The sequence below is a fragment of the Staurois parvus genome, unplaced genomic scaffold, assembly GCF_062004578.1.
Source record: "Staurois parvus isolate SC_StPar_1 unplaced genomic scaffold, SC_StPar_1.0 ptg000116l, whole genome shotgun sequence".
Classification (NCBI taxonomy): Eukaryota; Metazoa; Chordata; class Amphibia; order Anura; family Ranidae; genus Staurois; species Staurois parvus.
Genome location: NW_028317912.1, coordinates 3,896,493 through 3,921,941, shown reverse-complemented (window position 1 = coordinate 3,921,941; position 25,449 = coordinate 3,896,493). Strand labels below are relative to the sequence as shown.

The following is a 25,449-nucleotide window of genomic DNA, read 5'->3' as shown; positions in this document are numbered from 1 at the left end:
TTTGGGTATTAAATTAACCCCACATTCTTCTTCCAATGTTCCAAGCAAATTATCTGGTGATGCTAGCACATTTAACCTTGTTAATGTCTAGTTGGTCTCCACAGAAAGTTTCCTGGCTCGGCCGTATAACAGCGGACAAAATGACTCCGCTTCCTAAGATATTATACCTCTTTAGAGTATTACCAGTTACAGTCCCTTCACATTTTCTGTGGATTCTGCAACACCATGTTAACACTTACATCTGGGGTCAAGTTAGACCCTGGTTGCCTAGGACAGTCCTCATGTGCTCAAAATTGAATGGTGGCCTTGGGTTACTTAATTTTATCAAATATTACCAGGCTTCTCATTTGACCCAATACCACACTGTTAAAGAGACCCCCCCCCCCTTTGTGGATCAACCTGGAAGCGGCAGAATGTGACCCATCGGATGTTGACCTCCTCTTGCTCCACCCCAAGGAACGAAAGGCAATCACCTATCCCATTACGCAACATTATTTGGCGATATGGGATAATTTAAAAACTTCCGGTCGATTGCAGCCTTCACATGTAACCCTTCCTGTCTTTTTGGAATAATCCTTTCTATCTAGGCAGTGTAGCCTCAGCCTCATTTCATATCTGGAAGTCATTTGGACTTTATTGGTTGGGTTGCTTGGTTACAAATACCTCCTTAGACTCATTTACACGAAAAACCCCAATTCAGAAGTATTCAGATATCTCCAAATAAAATATTTCCTCTCCACATACAGTTGTGGCCAAAATTATTCAACCCCCAATGCTGTAAAGGGGTTTAGGGACTATAGTGTACATTTGGAATTGTATTCAGAATCAAATCCTACAAGGACGTTGTAACTACCCAAATGCAACTAAAATGACATCAATTGTTTATGTAATACAGTAGTAAATGGTTCTTATGTGGTTTCTTCATTGCCACAATTATTCAACCCCTTAAAGACTACCACTCTGAAGAACAGAGGTTCATACAGGTGCTTTCCATCAGGTATTGAAAACACCTGTGGATGTCACCGAGCAGCAATCAAGCATAATAAGCACCAATTAGGCAGCTTTAAAATGACTGTGATACTCAGCTCCTTCTAGACATTTACTGGTGTGGTTACAAACATGGTGAAGGCAAGAGAATGGTCCAGGAAGACAAGAGAAGAGGTGATTTCTCTTCACAGGAAGGGCAATGGCTATAAGAAGATTGCAAAGATGTTAAACATACCAAGAGACACCTTAGGAAGCATCATTCGCAAATTCAAGGCAAAGGGCACTGTTGAAACGCTACCTGGTCGTGGCAGAAAGAAGATGCTGACTTCGACTGCTGTGCGCTACCTGAAGCGTAGAGTGGAGAGAAGTCCCCGTGTGACTGCTGAGGAACTGAGAAAAGATTTGTCAGATGTGGGTACAGAAGTTTCAGCCCAGACAATAAGACGCACACTGCGTAATGAAGGCCTCCGTGCCAGAACTCCCAGGCGTACCCCCTTGCTGTCTCCAAAGAATAAGAAGAGTCGACTGCAGTATGCCAAAAGCCATGTGGACAAACCACAAAAGTTGTGGGATAGTGTTCTGTGGACTGATGAAACAAAATTAGAACTGTTTGGGCCCATGGATCAACGCTATGTTTGGAGGAGGAAGAACAAGGCCTATGATGAAAAGAACACCTTGCCTACTGTGAAGCATGGTGGAGGGTCAATCATGCTTTGGGGCTGTTTTGCTTCTGCAGGTACAGGGAAGCTTCAGCGTGTGCAAGGTACCATGAATTCTCTTCAGTACCAGGAGATATTGGATGGAAACGTGATGCAGTCCGTCACACACCTGAGGCTTGGGAGACGTTGGACCTTTCAACAGGACAATGATCCCAAGCATACCTCCAAGTCCACTAGAGCATGGTTGCAGAGGAAAGGCTGGAACATTTTGGAGTGGCCATCGCAGTCACCAGACTTAAATCCGATTGAGAACCTCTGGTGGGACTTAAAGAAAGCAGTTGCAGTGCGCAAGCCTAAGAATGTGACTGAACTGGAGGCCTTTGCCCATGAAGAATGGGCGAAGATACCCGTAGATCGCTGCAAGACACTTGTGTCAAGCTATGCTTCACGTTTAAAAGCTGTTATAACTGTAAAAGGATGCTGTACTAAGTACTAAGATTGAATGTCACTTGGGGGTTGAATAAAACTGATAATGCTGTGAGCACAGAAAAGACATTTGTGGTTATTTCATTATAACTGTTATGTTATATTTGTCTGACCTACAAGTGCCTCTTTAATGTAAATGTAAGCAAGATGACTGAATGATCAAAAGCAATGTCAAACTGGCCAAAACACTCAATTTCAGTGGGGGTTGAATAATTTTGGCCACAACTGTACACTAGGGGTCAAACGAACTAACTGTCCCAAACATGTTATGAGCATATTTGCTTCTCAGACCCCCAGGCTCCTGGCTTGATATCAAAGATCTACACTCATTTGATCTCTATACCAAAATTGGTGCGACCAGCTTACGCCTCCTATTGGGTGGCCGATATTGATGTCCTGCTATAGCCTGGGTATTTGACATAAATCTGGTAATTCACGAAGTCATCTACTGTCAACATATTAGTGTTGGAAACAAATGATAAAGTCTTAGCCAAATGGTATTTAGTTTAATCCAGAATAGCTAAAATTGTGCCCTCATACCCATCAAATTGTTTCAGGGGTTGCCCAGATAAGGGAACGCACCTGCATATATGGTGGACCTGTCCTGTAGTCTCTTCATTTTGGACTGCAGTATTTGGCGCGCTCTCTCTATTACTGGACACCCAAATTCTGCCTGACCTGACTATAACACTATTAAATAAACGTCCCCAAGATTTGATGTCTGCACAACTCAAATGAATCTTGTATGTTACCACTGCCACTAAACAGACCATTGCTAGATCTTGGAAAAGACCTACATTATGTATCCTTGAAGTGGAACATAGAGCAACTAAATTTATGATGCATAGCAAAATTGAGGCTACTCTGCTAGACCGTGTGTCAAAACACCTCAAAATCTGGCATCCATTAAATTTTGACCAATCTTTGCTGAAACCTTAGTCACTCCAGGTGGAGCAGTTGTGTCTCCCCTGGTTGCTGTGGTACAGGATGTTGTGAAACCTGAGAGACTCTGAACACCGCCTTTCGTCCCCTCTCTTCTTTTTTCCTTTTTCCCCTCTCTTTTTCTTTCCTCTTTTTCCCTCTCTGTTTCTTTCCTCTTTTCCCTCTCTTTTTCTTTCCTCTTTTCCCTCTCTTTTTCTTTCCTCTTTCCCCTCTCTTTTTCTTTCCTCTTTCCCCTCTCTTTTTCTTTCCTCTTTCTCCTCTCTTTTTCTTTCCTCTTTCTCCTCTCTTTTTCTTTCCTCTTTTCCCTCTCTTTTTCTTTCCTTTTTCCCCTCTCTTTTCTTTCCTCTTTTCCCTCTCTTTTTCTTTCCTCTTTTCCCTCTCTTTTTCTTTCCTCTTTTCCCTCTCTTTTTCTTTCCTCTTTTCCCTCTCTTTTTCTTTCCTCTTTTCCCTCTCTTTTTCTTTCCTCTTTTCCCTCTCTTTTTCTTTCCTCTTTTCCCTCTCTTTTTCTTTCCTCTTTCCCCTCTCTTTTTCTTCTTTTTACATTTACTTTTACTCCTTGTTGCATTTTCTCTTCCGTTACAAGGATCTTCATCAATAACTCCGAGTACGGTACTTTAGAGCTTTGTGTACCTCACTTTCCCTGTATGACAGGGAACCTATGCATGTTACTTTAGCTATTATAAGCTCTAAGACATTGTCTAAGTTGCTATATCATCAATTGTATATCCCATATAATTTACAAATTATGCATCCTATGGCAACTGAGTGTATCGAATTGTAATTCAGTTCATGCTTTGTTAATGTCTGTATACTGCTGTGTTTCTTTTAATAACATTTTTGAAGAAGAGAAAATTGTACTTATAACACATATTACCCAATATAGTCATGTTAGCAGTAAAAATGCCCCTCAAATGCCTGCTTTCAATGCCAGTGTGAACTAGTGCTTTCTCTCACTTGTATAGTATATACTTCACTCCACTCCCTGCTGCAACCTAAAAGGTTATGTAGGTAGGTGAAGGTTGAGGGCAGAGGAGATGGGGTAGAACAGAAAGCAATTAGGCACTGTTAGAAAAGGAGAGAGCTATGTTTCACAAGGAGGGATCCAAGCACCCCATTACTGTGCTTGGAAATCGCCTACTCTTGAAGTGTTCAAATTCCCTTGTAAATGGAAAGGAACATTGGATGTGAAAAACAGTTGTTTTGGAAAGGAAAAACACTGCAAGTAAGCTGTCACAAACTCTCTAACGGTATCTCTATGGGTCCACAGTCTGGGGTTCCCCAGGGCGTGGGGTCTAAGCCCCAGTCTGCTTGTTCACCAGAGCCCCTGATGGTGGGGATGGACTTGGAGCAGGCTGAGACCAGGTCGCGGCCCCCGGGTACACCCAACCGTGGTAGAGAGGACCGCTAGTGGAACGTAGCTTGGTAAGAGCCTGATGTGAAGAGGCAGGGAAGACCTGAGCGGTAGACGGATAGATCAGTGCCAGGATGGATGGATGCGGAAACACCGTGAAGCAAGTAGCGGAGTCAGACAGGCCGGGTCGGTAACTGTGGAGGCAGAACGGAATCAGAGCAGCAGGCAAAGGATAGTCAGGTCACAGGCCAAGATCAGGAGCAGGCAGAAGAGTGGTCCAGAGGCAAGCCAGGGGTCAGGGCAGGAGACGGTCAGCAGTAATCAGGAGCAGGCTGGGTTCGGCAACGAAAGCACACACAGGATCAGAAACACAAGCAGAGGATTAAGACCATACGGCAACTTGGACATTGTAATGGCCAGTTTAAATAGCCTGCTCTGCGCCGTCATTGGTGCCAGGCGAGCACCCGTGTGCACGAGTGCGCATGCACGGCCGTGAGTGCCTATGTCCTAGCGCCTGCACGCTTGTTCGTATCGGGATTCTGCGCATGCGCAGATTCGTGCGCTGCGGCGATGCTCTCGTTCCCTGACATAAGCATTTTCAAATGCTTGATTTTTTTTCTGTCCTTTAATCTGCATTTTTTAGTTGGTAACAGGGTCTCTTTAAAGAAGGCAATGGGTTGATTTACTGAAACTGGAGAGTGCAACTGTGCATTGTAGCCAATCATCTTCTAACTTCAGCTTTTTCAATTAAGATTTGACAAAACTGGAAGCTGATTGGTTTCTATGCAGAGCTGCACCAGATTTTTTACTCTCCAGTTTTAGTAAATCAACACCAATATCTTGTATTTTTGAAAAAAAAAGATGTAAACTCCTGCTAGCAGTTTAGCAATACATTTTCTTGCCATTACTGCACCGTCTTTCAGCACTGGATCATCTGTCTAAAGATGGGATTTTCAAGACCAAGTAGCCCCACTGGTTCTTTTAGTTTTTCCTTGTTTACTCTTTTTCTCAGATTCTGATTGCTGGAACTCTGGAATATCCCAGTGTTTTTGGATCTTCCTTTCCATTTTCCTGTATTGGAACCCAGACAGGCTTCTGGCTGACGGAAATCCAAAACTCTTCCTTTCATTTGTCTGTCTAGACCAGTGGTGGGCAACCTTTTTTTTCAACTGAGCCAAATCTCGCCAAAACCATGATTGAAATTTATTTTGAGAGCCACATTTTTAAAACTGAAAATACATCTCCCATATAGTAATTCATCCCCCATAGTAATTCATCCCCCATATAGTAATTCATCCCCCGTAGTGTAATTCATCCCCCATAGTGTAATTCATCCCCCATAGTAATTCATCCCCCATAGTAATTCATCCCCCATATAGTAATTCATCCCCCATAGTAATTCATCCCCCATATAGTAATTCATCCCCCATAGCAATTCATCCCCCGTATAGTATTTCATCCCTCGTATAGTATTTCATCCCCCGTATAGTATTTCATCCCCCATATAGTATTTCATCCCCCATATAGTATTTCATCCCTCATATAGTATTTCATCCCTCATATAGTATTTCATCCCCCATATAGTAATTCATCCCTCATATAGTATTTCATCCCTCATATAGTATTTCATCCCCCCATATAGTATTTCATCCCTCATATAGTATTTCATCCCCCCATATAGTATTTCATCCCTCATATAGTATTTCATCCCCCCATATAGTATTTCATCCCTCATATAGTAATTCATCCCTCATATAGTATTTCATCCCCCCATATAGTATTTCATCCCTCATATAGTATTTCATCCCTCATATAGTATTTCATCCCCCCATATAGTATTTCATCCCTCATAAAGTAATTCATCCCTCATATAGTAATTCATCCCCCATATAGTATTTCATCCCTCATATAGTATTTCATCCCCCCATATAGTATTTCATCCCTCATATAGTAATTCATCCCTCATATAGTAATTCATCCCTCATATAGTATTTCATCCCTCATATAGTATTTCATCCCTCATATAGTATTTCATCCCCCACAGTACTATTCCCCCCCCCCCCCCCCTTCTAGTAAGCCAAGTCCCCCGTGTCAATTCACTTACCTTTTGCGTTCCTCTCGCTGTCTTCCCGCGCCGTTCGGGTCTTCAGGGCGGACTGTGAGAGGAGCCTAGCTCCCCTCCCCTCACGTTCGGCACGCTGCCCCGCCTACACACATCCTGACAGCCACATGCGCAGGCCGGATTAAAAGGTCCGCGCGGACTTTTGGGGCTGCCAACCGAGAGGAGGCAGGGGAGCGGCCGACCGAGAGGAGGGAGGGGAGCAGGCGCCCGGCACACAGAAGAGCCGCATTAGACTGGGTAAAGAGCCGCATGTGGCTCGCGAGCCGCGGCTTGCCGACCACTGGTCTAGACCATGCTCCCAGCATGTTGGCTTGTCTATCATAGATGACTTTAACTATGTTTGTCTTCCTTTTCTGAATGTTGACATTTTTAAAAGGATTGATATTTGAGGATATAGCAGACCCTCTGGGGAAGTATTACCTTATACTGTCAGCTTTCAGTCTTGTTTTTCCTCTCAGGCTTTTTACTTTCACTGTTGTGAGAAGGAGCATCTTTTTGCTTAGTGTTCACATTTATTAGACAGAGCTTATACTCTGAAGGTCACCATTGTCTCTAAGGAGCTCAGTTTTAATATGCCCTCTCCTCATGTCCATATACCACTGGCCTGAGGAAGCCAAAAAGCAACCCTGGGTCTGCGTATAGTGAACGTACAGTATATACAAATGTTTTCTGTTCTGTAGTGTTTGCTTACCTTATTTTTTTTTTTACTCTTTACTTTGGTTTTGTTTTATTTTTTTTTCAGGTGGACAGCATTGTAGCAGCTGAGTTTGAACTTGAGTACCTGCTTTTGGAAGGCCACTGTTTTGACATCTCTACTGGACAACCACCAAGGGGACTCCAGTTCACTCTGGGAACAGCAAACAATCCTGTGGTAGTAGACACCATTGTCATGGCTAACCTGGTAAATGTCCATTTGATAACCAGACTATCCTATAGATTTTAGAAGGCTCACTGTATTTCTGATGTTGAAATAAAAACTGAGTAGTAGTTAGTTCAGTTAGTGAGTTCACGCTGAGCATATACACTTTACAAGCTTTTAGATGAGGTTGTGCTAGTGCATAGTTTTTCATGATTTGGAAGCAAGTACTCATTCATGAACCGCGCCATTTATTGGAGCCTATCTTGTGCATGAAGTAACAACTATATTTTTCATTTAAAGGGGTATTTCCAGTTAAAAGCTAACCCCGGAGCATGGATTCTTCGTCTCAGGAAAGGCCGTTCTGAGGATATATATAATATTTACAGGTAGGAATGTTATAGCACCTATGAGAGTTTTAAAGATGACATCAGGTCAGTTTTCGAATACCATGCTGTGAGGAAGTGAACTTTAATATTTGCATAATGTTTAAATGAATGTAGAATTATTTCTTTCTCTCTGCCAATTGTAGTCATGATGGCACAGACTCTTCCCCAGAGGATAAAGAAGTGATCATAGTTCTCGATGATTTCAGGAGCAAAACTATCAAAGTAAAGGTAATGTGTGAATGTGTGCCCTCTTGTAGTTTACCTCTATACCTGTGGGTGGTGCTCTTACTTGTTTTTGCAGGTATTTATGTGTTTGGCTGTTATGAAAAAAAACACGGTTGTTACAGAAATCTGTTTGTTCACATTTGTTTTTGTTTTGTGTGTCTAGTGTGTCATGAAATCATGGTAGGTACTATATCTTAATCACTTGCCCTCCAGAGGATTTACCCCCCTTCCTGACCATTTTTTTACGTTACGGCGCTGTGTTACTTTAACTGACAGTGAATTTACTGCAAATTAAATTTACGTCATTTTTTTCCCACAGATAGAGCTTTCTTTCAATGGTATTTGATTGCCTGTGCGTTTTGTATTCTTTTGCGCTACAAACAATTTTGAGAAAAAACAATATTTTGACTTTTTGCTATTAAACATGTCCAATAAAAAAATTTTAAAAATCGAGTTTCATCATAAATTTAGGGCAAAATGTATTCTGCTACATGTCTTTGCTAAAAAAAATCCTAATACGTGTAAATTAATTGGTTTACGTGAAAGTTATAGCGCTCACAAATGGTATATATACTTTTTTTTTCACTAGTAATGGCGGCGATCAGCGACTTATAGTGGGACTGCAGCGGGCATTCTGATACCTGGGGGCCGGGGGACAGACTTGTTGCCACTGACATCCCCAATGACACCAATATAATGATCAGTGCTAATAAAAAGCACTGCCACTGTACTAGTGGCACTGGGCAGGAAGGGGTTAACTGTATGCTGTGTGCTGTTTCACAGTATGCTCTCTGTGTGCTTTTCACTGTAAGCATACAAAGCAGTGAGCAGGAGCTGACGGGAGAAAACTGTATTGTTTACATACAGTTCTCTCATCTGTAGGCAATACTCGGCAATCACCAGGTGCCGGCGAGTAATCACCAGTCGGAACTCGATGATTGACAGTCGAGGCCGCGAATGGCGGCGCTGGTAGGGCGCGTGCGCCCCTACCTGGAATGAAAAATTACGTATATATGTATATGTGATTTTGCACACCCGTGCCACCCTGTAGCAGTATTTCTGCTGTAGGGTGGACAGGAAGCGGTTGAGGGGTACTGGCCCATATGTGTTGTAGAAATAACTAAAATGCATCTTATCAAAAAGGAGGTTTGAAAACATGTTACAGTATACAACACTACATTTTTGCAATCTAGCTAGAGCTTGCAGTAATGTATTTTTTGTACTGTGATAAGTGTTCCTTCTACAACAGGAGATAAGGGTGTGATTTATTGTTCTAAAGACACTAACCCCAACAACTTTTCATACATTTGTTTATATTTTATTTTTCATACATGTGTTTTTATATTTGTTATACACATGTAAAAAGAGCTTCAAATGCCAGTAAAAGTAACACAAAATTTCCACGACAACGATTTATCTAAAATCAAGGTAGATTAATGGGTAGTGATATTTCCAACACACAGTTGGTTTCCTGTCCAGTGATAGTATCCAACTCTAATACTGCCTCAGGTGTCTGCATCCAGGGCTTCATCATGAGCACTTACTTGAGAGTGGCTGCAATTAGCCATGGGAGCTGGCAGCCTCCCATTACTTTCAATTCCTGCAGCTAATCATAGGAACCACTGCTGGGATTCTTGTATCTAATTGCAGGCGTGAATGCACCTTTATAGGATAATGCACCTTGCTTTGTTTGTCTGAAAAGCAAGCTCACACTCTTCTGTCTAGACTGTTTTTGTAGACTATGTTGTGACAAGTGTCACAATGCCTGGCCTGTAAGGGTGATCACTGCTAGCTGAAAGTAGAACATAATGGAAGACACAGAGAAACTGCTTAGTGTCATAACAAACATTACCCCCATTTGGTTGGCCTCCATAACTTAAATGGGTCATAGTGTTGTGATTAATGTGGTGTTTTGTGTGGTAAGTGCATTTATTTATTTTGCTTTTTTTCAAGTATCAGATTCACAAGGTTTGTTATAAAGAACTTCATTCTGATGCAATACTGAAGCACAAGGTTGATCTTATCCTAAATAGAATTGTTGTGTGATAGCCAGGCAAGGTTTACTGGCATGAAGAGCTCTCATGTGATATTTCGTCAAAGCAAACCAATGTACAGTTTAACCCTTTCGCTGCCAGGGCTTGCACTCCACTTTTAAACTCAGATGGCCAGACCATTTGTTTGCAATTTTCCATTGCTTTTTTATTTTTCCCTTACAGCTGTCAGAGTTTGTAAAAGACCCTTAGCCATATATTTTCTGAAAGCACATGACCAGTATAATAAAAAGGAGCTACTGATTTTTAAGGCACAGCGATACTTGCGCAAATGTTTATCAAAACTATATTTTCGCTAAATATACACTAAGATCATTATTAGCAGATACCAACACAGTAAATTTTACAAAATTCCTGCTAAATTCTTTCTAAATATAAAAGTTTAACCTGTATTGAGTTAATAAATAAATATTTGACAATTTTAAATTACACCTTTTAGCGAAATGTTGAAAATCGAACGTACGCAAAATTTCTTTAAAAATCTGGAGGTTTTCATTTTTCACTTGCAGTTTTCAGAGTTTGTAAAAGACCCCCAAACCATATATTTTCTGAAAGCACATGACCAGTAGAATAAAGAAAAAGATGCTACCGTTTTTTTTTTTTGTTAAGCCCCACAATAGCTGCGCAAATGTTTATCAAATTACTATTTTCACAAAAAAACCCTTTAAAATCCTTATATGCAAACAAAACTACAACATAGCTTACAAAATTACTGCTAAATTCCTATTAAGGCCTCTTTCAGTGGGGTGTACTAAAGCGCACGTACATGGAGAGCCATGTTTACCCACTTGGGGATGCACAGGTGTTCAGGCAATCCTATTCAAATCCACTGAGATACAGCAGCTGCAAGGACAGTTCTGACATCCATGCAGGTGTAGGTACATGGCCCCAAATGTTAACAGTGTGAGTTCAGGGACATACACCCACATGGATGTCAAGTTGTGTTCAACGGCTCTCTTGACGCAGCTACTGCATCACAATTGATATGGATAGGACTGCCTGCACAGGAATGCATGGAACATCTGTGTATTCCCGTGCAGCAGCTGTGTTCTAATTGACATCAATGGGACTGCCTGCATGGGGATGCATGGAACATCTGTGTAGCTAAACACGGTCTTTCTGTAGCATGCTCCTCGTGAAAAAAGCCTTAGGCCTTGTTTAGACATGTGGTTAGGGGTGGCAAAAATGCACAGTTGGACTGCGTTTTTGCCTCCTGCCCAACGCCCCCCCCCCCAAGCTGTAATAGGCAGTGAACAGGGTGCTGATGCCATGATGCTTCGAGCCCGTGACAAAGTAGACCCAACATGTAGCATCCCAACACTGTTCTATACCTCTCATGGGAAGCCTCCCTGTGCAGTAGGTGATGTCTGAAAGGCAGGACGGGGCAGGCCCAAGCATGATATCAGGAGCTGATGTCACTTTGTGTATAACACAGCACCTTGGATTTCAAAGCTTCTGGGGTTTTCTTCAGGTGTACTGAGTGTAACGTGTTCCCAAAGGTGATCATATCCTTATAAGTAATGTTCCACTTGTTTTTAGGATGGAAAGTGTAACATGTTCCCACTCTGCAGCCTCTCACTGACCCACCGCCTTTAGAGACAGCAAGTTGGGGATCTTCTCCCCAAACTGCATCATTCATTCACAGAATGCTGTGAATAGGAGATATGCAAGTGCCGAGAGGCTTGCGGCTGTCGACTTATAGTTGTCAGTGAACTACCAGGGCACTGTTGAGCTCTCTAGGTAGTTCATTGTTTCTTCTTGTCATTGCTCAACTTCCTGCTCTTACAAGGTACAAGCAGATAGTTTACACTGACCGTCTGTAGGAGTCCTGTATTGGACCCTGCGATCTGCTGATCATGGGTGCAATGCTTTACAAGTTCCTAGTAAAAAAAAAAAAATAAATGTACATGTTTTTTTATCTGCAAGGTGAACTTATCCTTTAATTGCTGAAGCAACCAGTCTTATGCCCTAATTTGGGTCATGGGTTCACTATAAGATGGTTCTTTGAGATCAGCAAAGCAGAGTTTTCTTCGGGACGAGAAGTCTTGGATTCAGTTGTTCTGGCAAATTCTTTCATTCACCATGTGTTGGGAGTATTTTATCCAAAAGTACTCACTGTAATTAAATTACTTGTTGTGCCCCAGGTGTCACAGACATTTGCTGTTTTCTATTTAGTTTGTTCTTTTTTTTTTTAAATAATTTTTTCTTGTTTTTTTTTCAGGTTCAGAAGAAGGCAGACAAGATGACTGAAGACCTCCTGAGTGATGGGTCTAATGAAAATGAGTCAGGCTTCTGGGATTCCATCAAATGGTAATTCAGGACAGGACCAGCATTTATCTTTGCTGTTAGTTTTTCAGTCCCTATAAAAGAATAACAGCAATGTGTCATATCAAATCAAAATACTGTAGAACCGGTCTCCATCTGTCAGAATTCCTAGTTGTCATTTATACTTGGGCAAGCTGTAAAACGTATCTGTTATAAGTGAAATCCATTGTTCTTATCACTGTAACTCATTTAATATTTTTCTCATTCACAAGAAATTTGGGCCACTGTGGATTATAAAATAATAAAATGTATATTTTCAATGAAAGCTACCGAAAAGAAAGTTTAAAGGATAAGTTCACCTTTTGACCAAAAATAGTAAGTGCACATTTTTTTGCATGTAAAAAATGTGCATTTATTATTTTTGGCTGCAGAAACCTGTAAAGCATTGCACCAGCGATCAGCAGATCCTTTGCAGATCTGTCAGTATATCTGCTTGCCTGTACGAGATGTACGCGCAAGCAGATATATTGACAGGAAGATTCAATGAACGACCACAGTGCTCCACAACGCTGTGGTAGTTCCTTGAGCACTACAAGCCGACAGCCGCTAAGGCAGTTGAGAATTGTAGTTCATTCATTCACAGAACACTGTGAATGAATGACATGGCCATGTGGGTGGAGCCCCGCACAGCCACGCTGTTTTTAAAAAGTGACAGCTAGTACGAGGAACTTCTCCCCGTACTTCTGGAAGGGGCAGCAGCTGCAGCATTGGAAACATGTTACATTTTCCACCCTAAAAACAGGTGGAACATGTTCCCAAAGGTGAATATGTTTTACAGTTTCAGCTATCTTGTCACTTTAGTATTGGCTATCACTGAATATAATGCTGTTTACTCACAGCATCTTATGCTTCAATATAATCTTACCTTCATTTCTGACATGAGGGACCTTTATCAAATTCTCTGGGAATGTATCAAAGGTGCTATGGAGACTGCACATGTCAGCTTGTGATGCAGTGCAGTATTCCTGTGGTCTGTGTTTTTTTTTGTTTAATTTGTATGAGAGAGAAGCTCATACGCCATTGCATTTATTTCCATTGAGTGGTAGTTCTATGGATCACAGAAAAATGGTTCTACCCGATCACATCTAGGTAAATCTTTAAATGCTTAAGAAATTATAATTACCAAAATTGTGATTTTGCTTGACACCTCTAAAAAAAACAAAAAAACAAAACAACTCCTTTCGATATTTCTAGTATAGTAATGCACATTCTGTGACCAGCCTCCTAAATACAGGAATGTCAGATCACATAATGCTAATTATACAGTGGTTGCGCCCACAGGTTGGGATATCTGCAATTAGTTAGAGAAGTGACTGTGATTGTCATAGTCAAGTACTGTTCTGAAAACAATAATGCTGATTATAGTGGTCATTGGTCTAAGTGTGTGTGCGACAATTAGTGTGTACCTTGGTATGCTTAGTCATACCCTTGTTTGACTCCACACAAATATGAATTGGGTTTTTCTTCCCAATGCATATAACTTAAACTCATGACTGTTTAGTTTCCCATGGCTAAACTTTGTATCTGTCCTTTCATACCCATTTTCATGCAGTATCTGTATTTATACACACATTTATATGGTGTTTTATACAACTGTATGTACACCTTTACACTGTTCTTAATAGTACTATACATTACAGTACAAAAGCTCTTCGTCTTAGACAATTGGAGTATGCAGCTAATTTCTGCTGTATGGTCAACCCCAGCATAACCTTTTCCACTCCCAGCAAACTTTAGTTTTTTGCTAGTATATTCAGGTGTACGAATTTCTTCTCTCTCTGCTTTGAGAGAAGCAAACTTTTATCTTTATTTTATTTGTCTTGCCTAATTTTTTGCATCTTTCTATCAAGTTTATAACTGCACATAGCCACTGTGGCTTCCATTTAGCAGCTGAAGGGTCAGGCTTGTAAAGTTCCTCCAGGCACTGGACCCTGCCTATAAGACTACCCCATCAGGATTCAGTGAGACAATACCATGGCATTGGCTTGCTTCAACCAGCTATGAGGCACAAGAAGTTGCAAAGTTCAAAGGGAACTAGCTGGAGATAAAGGCGCAAACAAGATAATATTCTCCTCAGTACATTAGTATATAATGTGGATTAATGGTATTCCGTTACTATGCTAGCATATAGTGTCACAATCATAAAGAGACAAGGGATATCATAAAATAACAGCATCCAGAAAATAAATACTGCTAATATAGTCCTTGACTAGTGAAATAGTGTCCATCCACTTGTGGCAGCCTTTGTCTGGATATGAAGCATATTCCAGGGTTGTGCATGCAAAGAGAAAGGAGAAAAGCGCCTCTAAATGTAGACTTAAAAACAAAATTTATTGCACACAAATATAGGCAACTCACAGGAGAGTGGAAAGAGGAGGACACATCTGTATATGTCAACAAGCTAACTGCCATGGTGTGAGAGTCCTCTAAACACTGTTCCTGCATATAGACCTGCTTGTGTCGGTTCCAGGCTGCCCAGCAAGGACCAGCAAGCGAGGGTGGAGCTCACATGGATCACGACGTAAGGCTTGGCGATGTCACTGGTATACAGATGTGCCCTTCTCTTACTTCTCTCTCTTGAGCTGCCTATATTTGTGTGCAATGAATGTTATTTTTAGGTCTACACTAGAGGAGCCTTTCTCCTTTCTCTTTGCATGCACTACCCTGAAATGAAGTTCAGTGGGAAGCAGACCTCATTCTATCTTAAAATGAATGATATGTTCTGGCCCTGTCCATGGTGCACTTTCGGGGCGTGAAAAACTGTCAAGCAAACTTTCTCAGTCACCAGTTTCTGGCTCCAGAGGAATGTCAAAGGTGTTTCAGCACCCCTGGCACAGGTGGAAACGCCAGATGTGTTTCTTCTGGCATTTAATTTCAATAACAAGATGAACATGTGTGTCACAAGGACCAGGGACCCTTGAGGATCAGTTCAACTTGATCTACACCTTTCTTTGCCAAAACCTCTTCCTTGTCTGCTTTGGAGAATTGAGAGGAAGGGCATTCTGGTGATGCTCATTGCAGTGGACTGGCCCAAGAGATTGTAGTACTTTGTAAAACTCCTAGCAGATGCTCTGTGGGCCCCACCAGACCGGCCAGATCTCCTGTCTCTCAGGGGTCAGTCCATCATCCTGCTTCTTGGTCGACTTTAATGGCATGGCTGTTGATGCCCAAGTCCTGAGGAACTATCAAATTCTGTTTTCAGTCATCCCTATGAAAAGCTAGGAAATCAACTTTTCACAAAGTCTATCACTGCACAGGAAAAGGCATACTTTGTGTGGTGTGATGCTAGGGAATTTCATGCCAGAAAGTACTCCCGGGGACAAAGCCTTTCTCTCCTCCAATCAAGGGTCAATTTTCAGTGCTTGCCATTCTTTTTCAGAGACAGCTGTGCAGTGTATTGCTCAAATCAAAATCCCCCTGTACGCTCCCCAATGACTCTGTGGGATCTCAACTTGGTTTCATTGGTTCTTCAGAAACCTCCCTTTGAACCCACCATGGATATCCCATTGTTTTCCCTCACTTACATAGTTGCCTTTCTTGTGGCTTTTATGAGACATGTCTTACAGTTAGCAGCCTTATCCTGTAAGAAACCCTTCCAAGAATAAGATTGTTTTGTAAGCTGAGGCCTCTTTTCTTACCAAGGAGGTTTCCTCCAACCATCTTAAGCAGGACATTGTGCTTCCCTCCTTATGACCTGCTTTGAAACATTCCTCCCAGCTGTGGCTTGTTTTAAACAATTACACTCTGTCATTCCTGGGCACCCTCTGGCAGTTCATCAATAATTACTATTAAGATTCACTGCACCTCAATGCAGCACTGAGATGTGACAAGGGCACATAGAAAGCAATAATTTTCTATATACATTAGTGATGAACCTGCGATGATCTGTGCAAATCAACACAGCTAAACTCAAATGCGCAAATGGTGTGAGCAAGCCCTTAGCCTGGAAGTGGAGTTTTTATTTTGTTTACACTGAATTAAAGTTTATACCTTTTCACATTATACATATTGCCCAAAATTATTAGACTCCTTTATTATACTGTACATCCAATCTACGAATGAGTCATAGTACTGATCAGACCTGTGTATGTTTTATCATTCACTAGGGGATTTTCTGGAGGTCAGAAACAAGAAGAGGTGAAACAAGATAAAGAAGATGTGATTAACATCTTCTCATTGGCCTCTGGACACTTATATGAGCGATTCCTCAGGTGAGTGAAACTGTTATGTTTTTAGGAAATGCAGATCCTTTACTATACAGACTTTCATCAATGCGAGAAGCAGTCCTGTGTCTGCTTGAAGTCCAACGTCACCATATGCAACAATGTTCAAAATTACTGCAATACTCCTCTTCTTACTGCTCTGCAAGCTAGCGCTGGTCCCTTTCCAGGTTGAATGACGCTCAGGGGTTTATTTACTAAAGCTGGAGAGTCCAAAATCAGACTCCCTTCTGCATAGAAACCAATCAGCTTCCAGGTTTCATTGCCAAAGCTTCATTGAACAAGCTGAGGTTAGAAGCTGATTGGTTTCTATGCAGAAGGGAGTCTGATTTTGGACTCTCCAGCTTTAGTAAATAAACCCCTCAGTGTCATTTGTCAGTTTCTCTGATCCCAAGACGTGAAGGACTTGTCCCCCGGGGGGGTATGTCATAAAGCTGCCCTCAGCTCACAGGAGAATGCTGCAGAGAGTGGTGCTATGTCACTACATGACACTGGTCTCTGCGACATTTATGGCCTGCCCTCCACCAGGGGACTCATGACATCACACAACCAGACAGAAGGCCCATGGCAAAAAAAGGTATGTATGCTAAATTGAAAAAAAAAGAATGTAATTGGGGGTTGTCAAATAATAGGAATGGAGAAGGGGCTCATCCTGAAGTTGGGCTTTACTGTAAATCTCCACATTGCATCCCTTCCACAATGAAGAACTGCTCAGTAATGCAGAACTGTCAGGTGGTAGATTTGACTTTGTAACACCCAAATAAATTCCTGTTTCTTTCCCACAGAATAATGATGTTATCTGTACTGAAAAACACACAGACCCCAGTGAAGTTTTGGTTTTTGAAAAATTATTTATCTCCTACGTTTAAGGTTTGTACTGTTGTATCATGTTTGAGACATTTTGTTGTTGTTTTTAACCAGTTGCATAGATCTAAAGAAGCATCTTGGTCAAGTTTCAGGATGGAAATGCAGACTATATACAAATAAATGTTACCTCCCATAGAAGAAAAACAAATTTAGTGCTCTTTATTAAGACAAGTACACACTATAAAGGGATATGCTTTGTTCATATTTCGTGTAGAGCTTTACAGCCACTTAAAGGTAAAAAATGTCACAGGAGCTATATCAGCTCTCTATATACTTACCTGAGTCATATCTTGATTCTGTGCTGTGCTCATCTGCAGCGACGCTGGTCTGTGTTCCTCTCCTCACAGGTCACAGAGGCAGCAGCGGGAGCCATTGGCTCCTGCTGCAGCCAATCAAGAGTGAGCAGGGGGGCGAGCCTTGCTGTGTGTATGTGTGTGTATGAACAAAGACAGCCCAGCTCAGGAGTGAGTCCGCAGGTGTGCACCCATAGCAAGCGGGTTGGTATGGGGGCACACACAGAAGAGGAGGAACCGAGAGCGTCGGCAGAGGACTCCAGAAAAGGATGTTTGGAGTTGCAATACCATTGCACTCAGCAGGTAATCGGAACTTGTTTATTATTTAATAAAAAATGTCTCACTTTACAACTTCTTTAAGGTTTTCACCAATCGAAATTCCTAATTTAAATTTCAGAGTACAAGTTACCCCAGTAGCAATCATACGTGAAATATGTTTTTGGGTTATACTGACTCTTAAAACACAGTTCTGGTCCCCCCCATATTTTGTGATGATAATAAGTATAGTTAACATGTTCTGAAGTGTTCTGTCTGGCCATGTGACACACACATGGTCTTCTACCACTCTTCAGTGTTGCTGGGCGGTCATCGACAATGCAGGTAGCATAGATGATGTAATGATATCAACAGGGTTCTCTGAATCATTGTACTAGGAGTACAGGGCTCCATGATGACTTGCCCTTGGGGAGTGGTGTTTCCATAATGCCTTGCACTCACAGGAAGTGGGTTGAATGATGTTGGTTGTCATTCAGCTTGGAAGAAAACAAGCACTGGACCACAGGGTGGTGATTTGACAGTAGCAGAGAGACAGTGAATATTGCAGCAAAAGTTGCAATTCTTATTTGTACAAGTGCTGAGCTGTTATGTTAGGGCTCGTTCACGCCAGTCTGCATGCAAGGAATGTAGGCTGGTGTTCTGTGTGTAGTGGCGGTGAAGGATGGTTCCTTTTTTTGGTGTCTTTTTTTTAACTTTGTTTAAATTTCACAAAATATATTTCATTAATTTCTATGCGCCTTAGCTGAGCTATGGTGTACCACGATAAATGCTTAGTGGCCCCCTCTCAGGCTAACAAGGTCCAAATAATTGGATGCCACTAGCTAGTGAAGGGTGCAGGCTGGGGAAAGGTTCATCCAGACCCAAAGCATGCTGTAGAAATAGGAAGAGATAGCACAGCCACTGCACACCTCACTCGGCCTGAGTGGTTCGCAGATAAAAGCAGCCTTAGCTCGATTCATCCAAGCCATGACCCCAACATATTTCACCCTGCCCTTAGGGCTCAATTATGGAGGAGCGAAACATGTTGGGGCATTGCTTGAATGAATCCAGCTGAGACTGCTTCTACCTGTTAACCCCTTAGGCTGGGCGAAGTGTGAGGCGGCTAAAGTATATGGTGCAGGTACATGAAGTAAGGTGCAGTGTTTTGCAAAAAAATGCAGCATGTCTGCATTTTTTATGCAACACACTGCAAGCCAATTCAAGGCAGCATTGTGTGCTGTATGAAGAGGGCACACTAATTGTGTGTTAAGCCTGCGGTAATTTATGCAGATCAGTGCGGCTCAACTCCAGTGGTGTGAACAGGCTCTGAAAGTATATCTTCAGCGAACACTTGGATGCACTTAGTAACCTTAGTCAATTTTTCATTTGTGTCCGTGTCGCTGTTGGAGTGATTTTCCCTCACTTCCGGCCCTGGTGGCACCTCAAAGGAAGTAAAAGAAAATACAGGTACAAACACTTAAAATCCAGACAGAGGAGCTAACCCTTCCCTACTCTGTTCTACTTTAAGAACAAGCAGTGATTAAGTCCTTTAGCTGATGATTTTGTAGTGAAACAAACTAGACAAGAGTTATTTCTTTAACATTTCCACTTGAAGCCTGCCAAATCCTTCCTGTTATCCCTGTTAAATTTACTTGAAAAGAGGAATTAGACTGTGTAATTTCTAACAAACGGAGCTTTATTTTAAGCTGGTCTACATAGGGCTCCCTTGGATTTTGCACCATAGGGAAGTGTCAGCTGTGTGCCAGGTTATTAATATGTATTTATAGGACTAGACTGCTGCTTTGTTAAATGTCACTATTTCATGTAAAAATGACCATGCCACTTTTCTGCTTCTTAGTACCACAGGAAATAATTATTCCTTGCCGTTTATGTAAACAATCTCCTGCTGCTGCAGTTATTGTACAGTAATAACTGGATTTCTGGTACTGATTTTGTACTAATCTGCCTATGTTGTTTTAACTCTTCCAGAACTTCATCCCTTACATGGCAAAGCAGTACAACTTCCAATATGAGCTGGTCCAGTATAAGTGGCCCCGATGGCTACATCAGCAGACAGAAAAACAGAGGATTATTTGGGGATACAAAATCCTCTTCTTGGATGTGCTTTTCCCGCTGGCTGTGGATAAATTCCTCTTTGTAGACGCTGACCAGGTATTTAACATTTATAAAGCTGTTATATGAAAATTAAACTGAACCTGTGACGTTGATGCTAGTATATTAAAGAACAGTAGTTAAATACATTCCTGATGCATGTTTTAGTGACCACTTGACAACCCCGGGGTCCCTGAAATCTGGGGTACTGGAGCTGTAGCCTCTTTCTTCCATCAGTGTGTTTGTGTACACGTGTATGCACTAGATGTCCCAGCATCTAGGTTTCAGGGCTCATGCGGCACTGTGGAAGATAACAAAATATACGAACAGTCACTTCTCATTGCCCACATTCAGCCCCTCCATCAGTTTACTTTTTTTAAAGTCAGTACTTCTTTTATTTAAAGAAGAAGCATAGCCCTTTTTGGCTATACTTTTGTGGATCACAGGAGTGTAGTTAGTTCTGCACTCCTGTGACCTGTTTTCAGCCAACAGATGCCACAGAGCCAGTCCAGGCTCTGAAAAGATCCCGACCATATGGTCAGACCTGCATTTGGCTCAACCTCTCAGCAAACTGCTGATAGCCTGAGGCAGTCCCTCCCACTCCCTCTACAGCCCAGCGCTCCAGTGAGCATTGGAGGGCCGGAGTGGAGAGCCAGAGACTGACCGTCACAGCTCTCTTCTCAGAGCGGAAGGGGAGAATTGAGTGATCAGCATTTTTTGATTGCTCAGTACTCTGTGCAGAACCAGCGGGGGACAGATGCAGCATCGGACTGATGCTGCAACCACCTAGGTGAATACAATGTTTTGCTTTTCCTAAAGCCCATATTTGTCTTTTAATATTTTTTCACCTACTGTATGTATCCCCTACACGACTGAGGGTAATTCATGCAAAGCATTCAGCCTGAATTCAATGAAACCTCATTTACAGGTTCATGTTGTCTCCTGGCCTGTGTGTGCTTTTGCAGGTGAAGGACTTGAGTGCGGATTTAAATGCTAATACTAATAATAATATTGCTAATAGAGGCAAATACACATTTTAGAAGGATATGCTTTGTTCATTTTTCATGTCAGAGGTTTACAACCATTTTAAAGAGTTGTTTTTTTTTTAGTGTTTCTATAACACCTACTTGTTACACAGTACTTTACAGAGTGTACTTGGCTTTCTTCATGCAAGTTCTTGGCCTTCAAAGAATCTTCTAATCAAATGTCCTTGACACACTCATACTCTAGAGCAGTGGCCTCCATACTGCGGTCCTTCTCTTGCTTCTATCTGGCCCTTGGGGCACTATTTCGTCCACTGATAACAATTGGGTATAATTCCCCCCTCTTACACCAATGAAGGGGGCACAACTCCTTCCAATGACACCGTAGATTCCTCCCAGTGACATAAATGATAGGATCCAATGACATCAATGATGGGGCACAATTCCTCCCACTGACACCAAACAAAGGGGTATTTTTTTCCCACTGATGTCAGGACATTTTCTACTCCCACTGGCCGCAGTCCGGCCCTCGTAAAGTCTGAAAGACAGTAATCTGGTCCTTTGTTTGGAAAGTTTGGGCCCCTGCTATAGAGGCTGTTTTTGAGGGTACCAGTAAACCTCTAAGTATGTTTTTTGTATTTTAAAAGAAAACAAAAACACCTGAATGAAACCCATACAAACATGGGTATAACATACAAATTCTATGCAGATAGAGTCTTTCGTAGGACTCAACCCAAGATTGCAAGTCAGGAGTTTTTGTTGGGTAACCTATAGCAAATATAAGTCAGCTTACAATTCAGAAAACTGAAGTTGCTGACCGTTGTTATAGGTTTCTGGAAGTGGACTATATCACACCACTTTATGCTCATAGGAGCAGCCATAAAAAGGTGGATATCGCTTTTTTTTTTACTTGAAATGAGAGATCTGCTAGTGCTTATTAAAATCGTTTTTTTTATTTTTCTGGAATGGGGAACATGCTTTTCACAAATATTCTAGCTTTCAAAATATTTGGCATGTGTGAAATGGACAAGCTACAGCCAAACAGTAAATCTAGGCTGTACCTAGTTTTAGAAGAAATCCTTCTGTGAATTCCCCAGCTTGTAGTATTGTGTAAATATTCATGATTCATAGCTCTATTAACTTTATAAATACTTCTTGATAATAAAATAAGCAATAAATACTAAAGCTGCTGTGTGTTATAGTTCAAATCTCTGTTATTTTTGCAATAGATCGTTCGTACAGATCTTAAAGATTTGAGGGATTTCAATCTGGATGGTGCCCCATATGGCTACACTCCTTTCTGTGACAGCCGGAAGGAGATGGATGGATACCGCTTCTGGAGGTCTGGTTACTGGGCTAGTCACTTAGCAGGACGAAAATACCACATTAGGTAACCATATTTCAGAAAAACTAATGCCCTCCCCAAGTCACTGTAATGTGCTCAAGGTGACCATGGGCAGGTACCATGAGGTGCCTGCAATTGCTTTGTTAGCTAGTGATCTTGTGAAACTGGTTTCTCTTTTTATTGAGAGCTTGTCCTATGTGTTTGTCGTGCCTGCCGCCAAATTTGTTTTAAAATATGTATCTGGGTGAAATTAAAAGAACAAACAAACAGTATTTCTCTTTCCCCATATTTTCCCAATCTTTATTCCCTTCAAATTCTACAGGAATAGAAGAATACCTCATGATCCTGATATAGTAAAATCCTAATTTCCTTCTGTTTGCTGACGATGCTACCCATGCTGCACTGAAGTCCCCGGCAGGTTTGTCAGCCCTGCCTGCTGGACTACAGAACTCCACCCATCTTGCCCCTCTCTGTCTGTTTCCACATGCATACATTGATTTCTTTCCCAGCAAAACAGAAATGCTGCCTTGACCTCCAGGAGCCTACACTCATGCTCTGTGTAGGGTTCTTAAGAGATGTAGTTCTGAGCAGAGTGAGAGAAATAAAAGCTTTTCCTTTCTATAAAAATAAGATAGAAGAAAATATGAATCCTGGAATATGCTCTAGAGGAGGAGAGGTAGGCATGGGGGAACATGTGGGTCACACCTACAGAAATCCTTTAATCATAGTGCTTCAAAAGCACATAAGAATGCTGGGATAGGGAAGGTGGCAAATGGGCAGGGCTAATCCATGAAGTCAAGGAATCCAAGCTCTTAATAACAAACTGAAAACCAGTTTCAGAAAGACAAACACAAGAGAGTTTCTTGGCTGTAAATATAAAAGCAGTTCGTTAGTATTTTATCAGTGTAGATTAACATATGGAGGTGTTTATGTGCAAATTCTGCTTTTTTTTTAGTGCTTTATACGTAGTGGATTTGAAGAAATTTCGGAAAATTGCTGCAGGTGACCGGCTTAGAGGCCAATATCAGGGCCTGAGCCAAGATCCCAACAGCCTCTCCAATCTGGACCAGGTTTGTGCTATGGAAACATATCTGCTCTACACTGATAGTTATGTTAATGCAATTCAGTTAGTGATACATAGAGCTAATGTTTATTTAGCACCTATTAATACTTGTTCATTTTCATGCATTAAATTGTTTGTATTTTGCTGCAAAAAAAATGCAGAAATCCAGTTCTTTCCTATGTGGCCAGTTTACATCTGTGCACTGCAGTTTAGTGTGGAAAAAAAAGGTAAACAATATTGACCTATTCACACTTGCGCTTGTGTATTACCACACCTGCTGCAACACATACAGAGCAGTATGAATCCAGACTTTACTTTTCTCAGTCTTAATGACTTCGCTTTCAGATATTTGTTGCAACACAAAACTCGGATTGCTAAAATCTCATGATCTCTTACATGTTAAATTGTGTGCACGTGTGTATGTACCATATATATATATATATATATATATATATATATATATATATATACATATATATATATATACACACAGTCAGGTCCATAAATATTGGGACATTGACACAATTCTAACATTTTTGGCTCTATACACCACCACAATGGATTTGAAATGAAACGAACAAGATGTGCTTTAATGCAGACTGTCAGCTTTAATTTGAGGGTATTTACATCCAAATCAGGTGAACGGTGTAGGAATTACAACAGTTTGCATATGTGCCTCCCACTTGTTAAGGGACCAAAAGTAATGGGACAATTGGCTTCTCAGCTGTTCCATGGCCATGTGTGTGTTATTCCCTGATTATCCCAATTACAATGAGCAGATAAAAGGTCCAGAGTTCATTTCAAGTGTGCTATTTGCATTTAGAATTTGTTGCTGTCAACTCTCAAGATGAGATCCAAAGAGCTGTCACTATCAGTAAAGCAAGCCATCATTAGGCTGAAAAAACAAAACAAACCCATCAGAGAGATAGCAATAACATTAGGCATGTCCAAAACAACTGTTTGGAACATTCTTAAAAAGAAGGAACGCACCGCTGAGCTCAGCAACACCAAAAGACCCGGAAGACCACGGAAAACAACTGTGGTGGATGACTGAAGAATTCTTTCCCTGGTGAAGAAAACACCCTTCACAACAGTTGGCCAGATCAAGAACACTCTCCAGGAGGTAGGTGTATGTGTGTCAAAGTCAACAATCAAGAGAAGACTTCACCAGAGTGAATACAGAGGGTTCACCACAAGATGGAAACCATTGGTGAGCCTCAAAAACAGGAAGGCCAGATTAGAGTTTGCCAAACGACATCTAAAAAAGCCTTCACAGTTCTGGAACAACATCCTATGGACAGATGAGACCAAGATCAACTTGTACCAGAGTGATGGGAAGAGAAGAGTATGGAGAAGGAAAGGAACTGCTCATGATCCTAAGCATACCACCTCATCAGTGAAGCATGGTGGTGGTTAGTGTCATGGCGTGGGCATGTATGGCTGCCAATGGAACTGGTTCTCTTGTATTTATTGATGATGTGACTGCTGACAAAAGCAGCAGGATGAATTCTGAAGTGTTTCGGGCAATATCATCTGCTCATATTCAGCCAAATGCTTCAGAACTCATTGGACGCCGCTTCACAGTGCAGATGGACAATGACCCAAAGCATACTGCAAAAGCAACCAAAGAGTTTTTTAAGGGAAAGAAGTGGAATGTTATGCAATGGCCAAGTCAATCACCTGAACTGAATCCGATTGAGCATGCATTTCACTTGCTGAAGACAAAACTGAAGGGAAAATGCCCCAAGAACAAGCAGGAACTGAAGACAGTTGCAGTAGAGGCCTGGCAGAGCATCACCAGGGAAGAAACCCAGCGTCTGGTGATGTCTATGCGTTCCAGACTTCAGGCTTTAATTGACTGCAAAGGATTTGCAACCAAGTATTAAAAAGTGAAAGTTTGATTTATGGTTATTATTCT

The 25,449-nt window shown here is 41.5% G+C and overlaps 1 protein-coding gene across 2 annotated transcripts in view; it reads left to right on the top strand.

Annotated features, from left to right (window-relative positions):
• Positions 1–25,449, top strand: part of UGGT1 (UDP-glucose glycoprotein glucosyltransferase 1) — a 126,710-nt gene that overhangs the window by 89,157 nt on the left and 12,104 nt on the right. For both annotated transcript variants that reach the window (XM_089671963.1, XM_089671962.1), the window contains 9 exons: positions 7,290–7,448; positions 7,707–7,792; positions 7,936–8,020; positions 12,290–12,378; positions 16,500–16,604; positions 17,399–17,483; positions 20,018–20,200; positions 22,353–22,513; positions 23,424–23,538. In XM_089671963.1, coding sequence (XP_089528089.1) covers positions 7,290–7,448; positions 7,707–7,792; positions 7,936–8,020; positions 12,290–12,378; positions 16,500–16,604; positions 17,399–17,483; positions 20,018–20,200; positions 22,353–22,513; positions 23,424–23,538 — 1,068 coding nt within the window. The remainder of the gene's footprint in view (positions 1–7,289; positions 7,449–7,706; positions 7,793–7,935; positions 8,021–12,289; positions 12,379–16,499; positions 16,605–17,398; positions 17,484–20,017; positions 20,201–22,352; positions 22,514–23,423; positions 23,539–25,449) is intronic.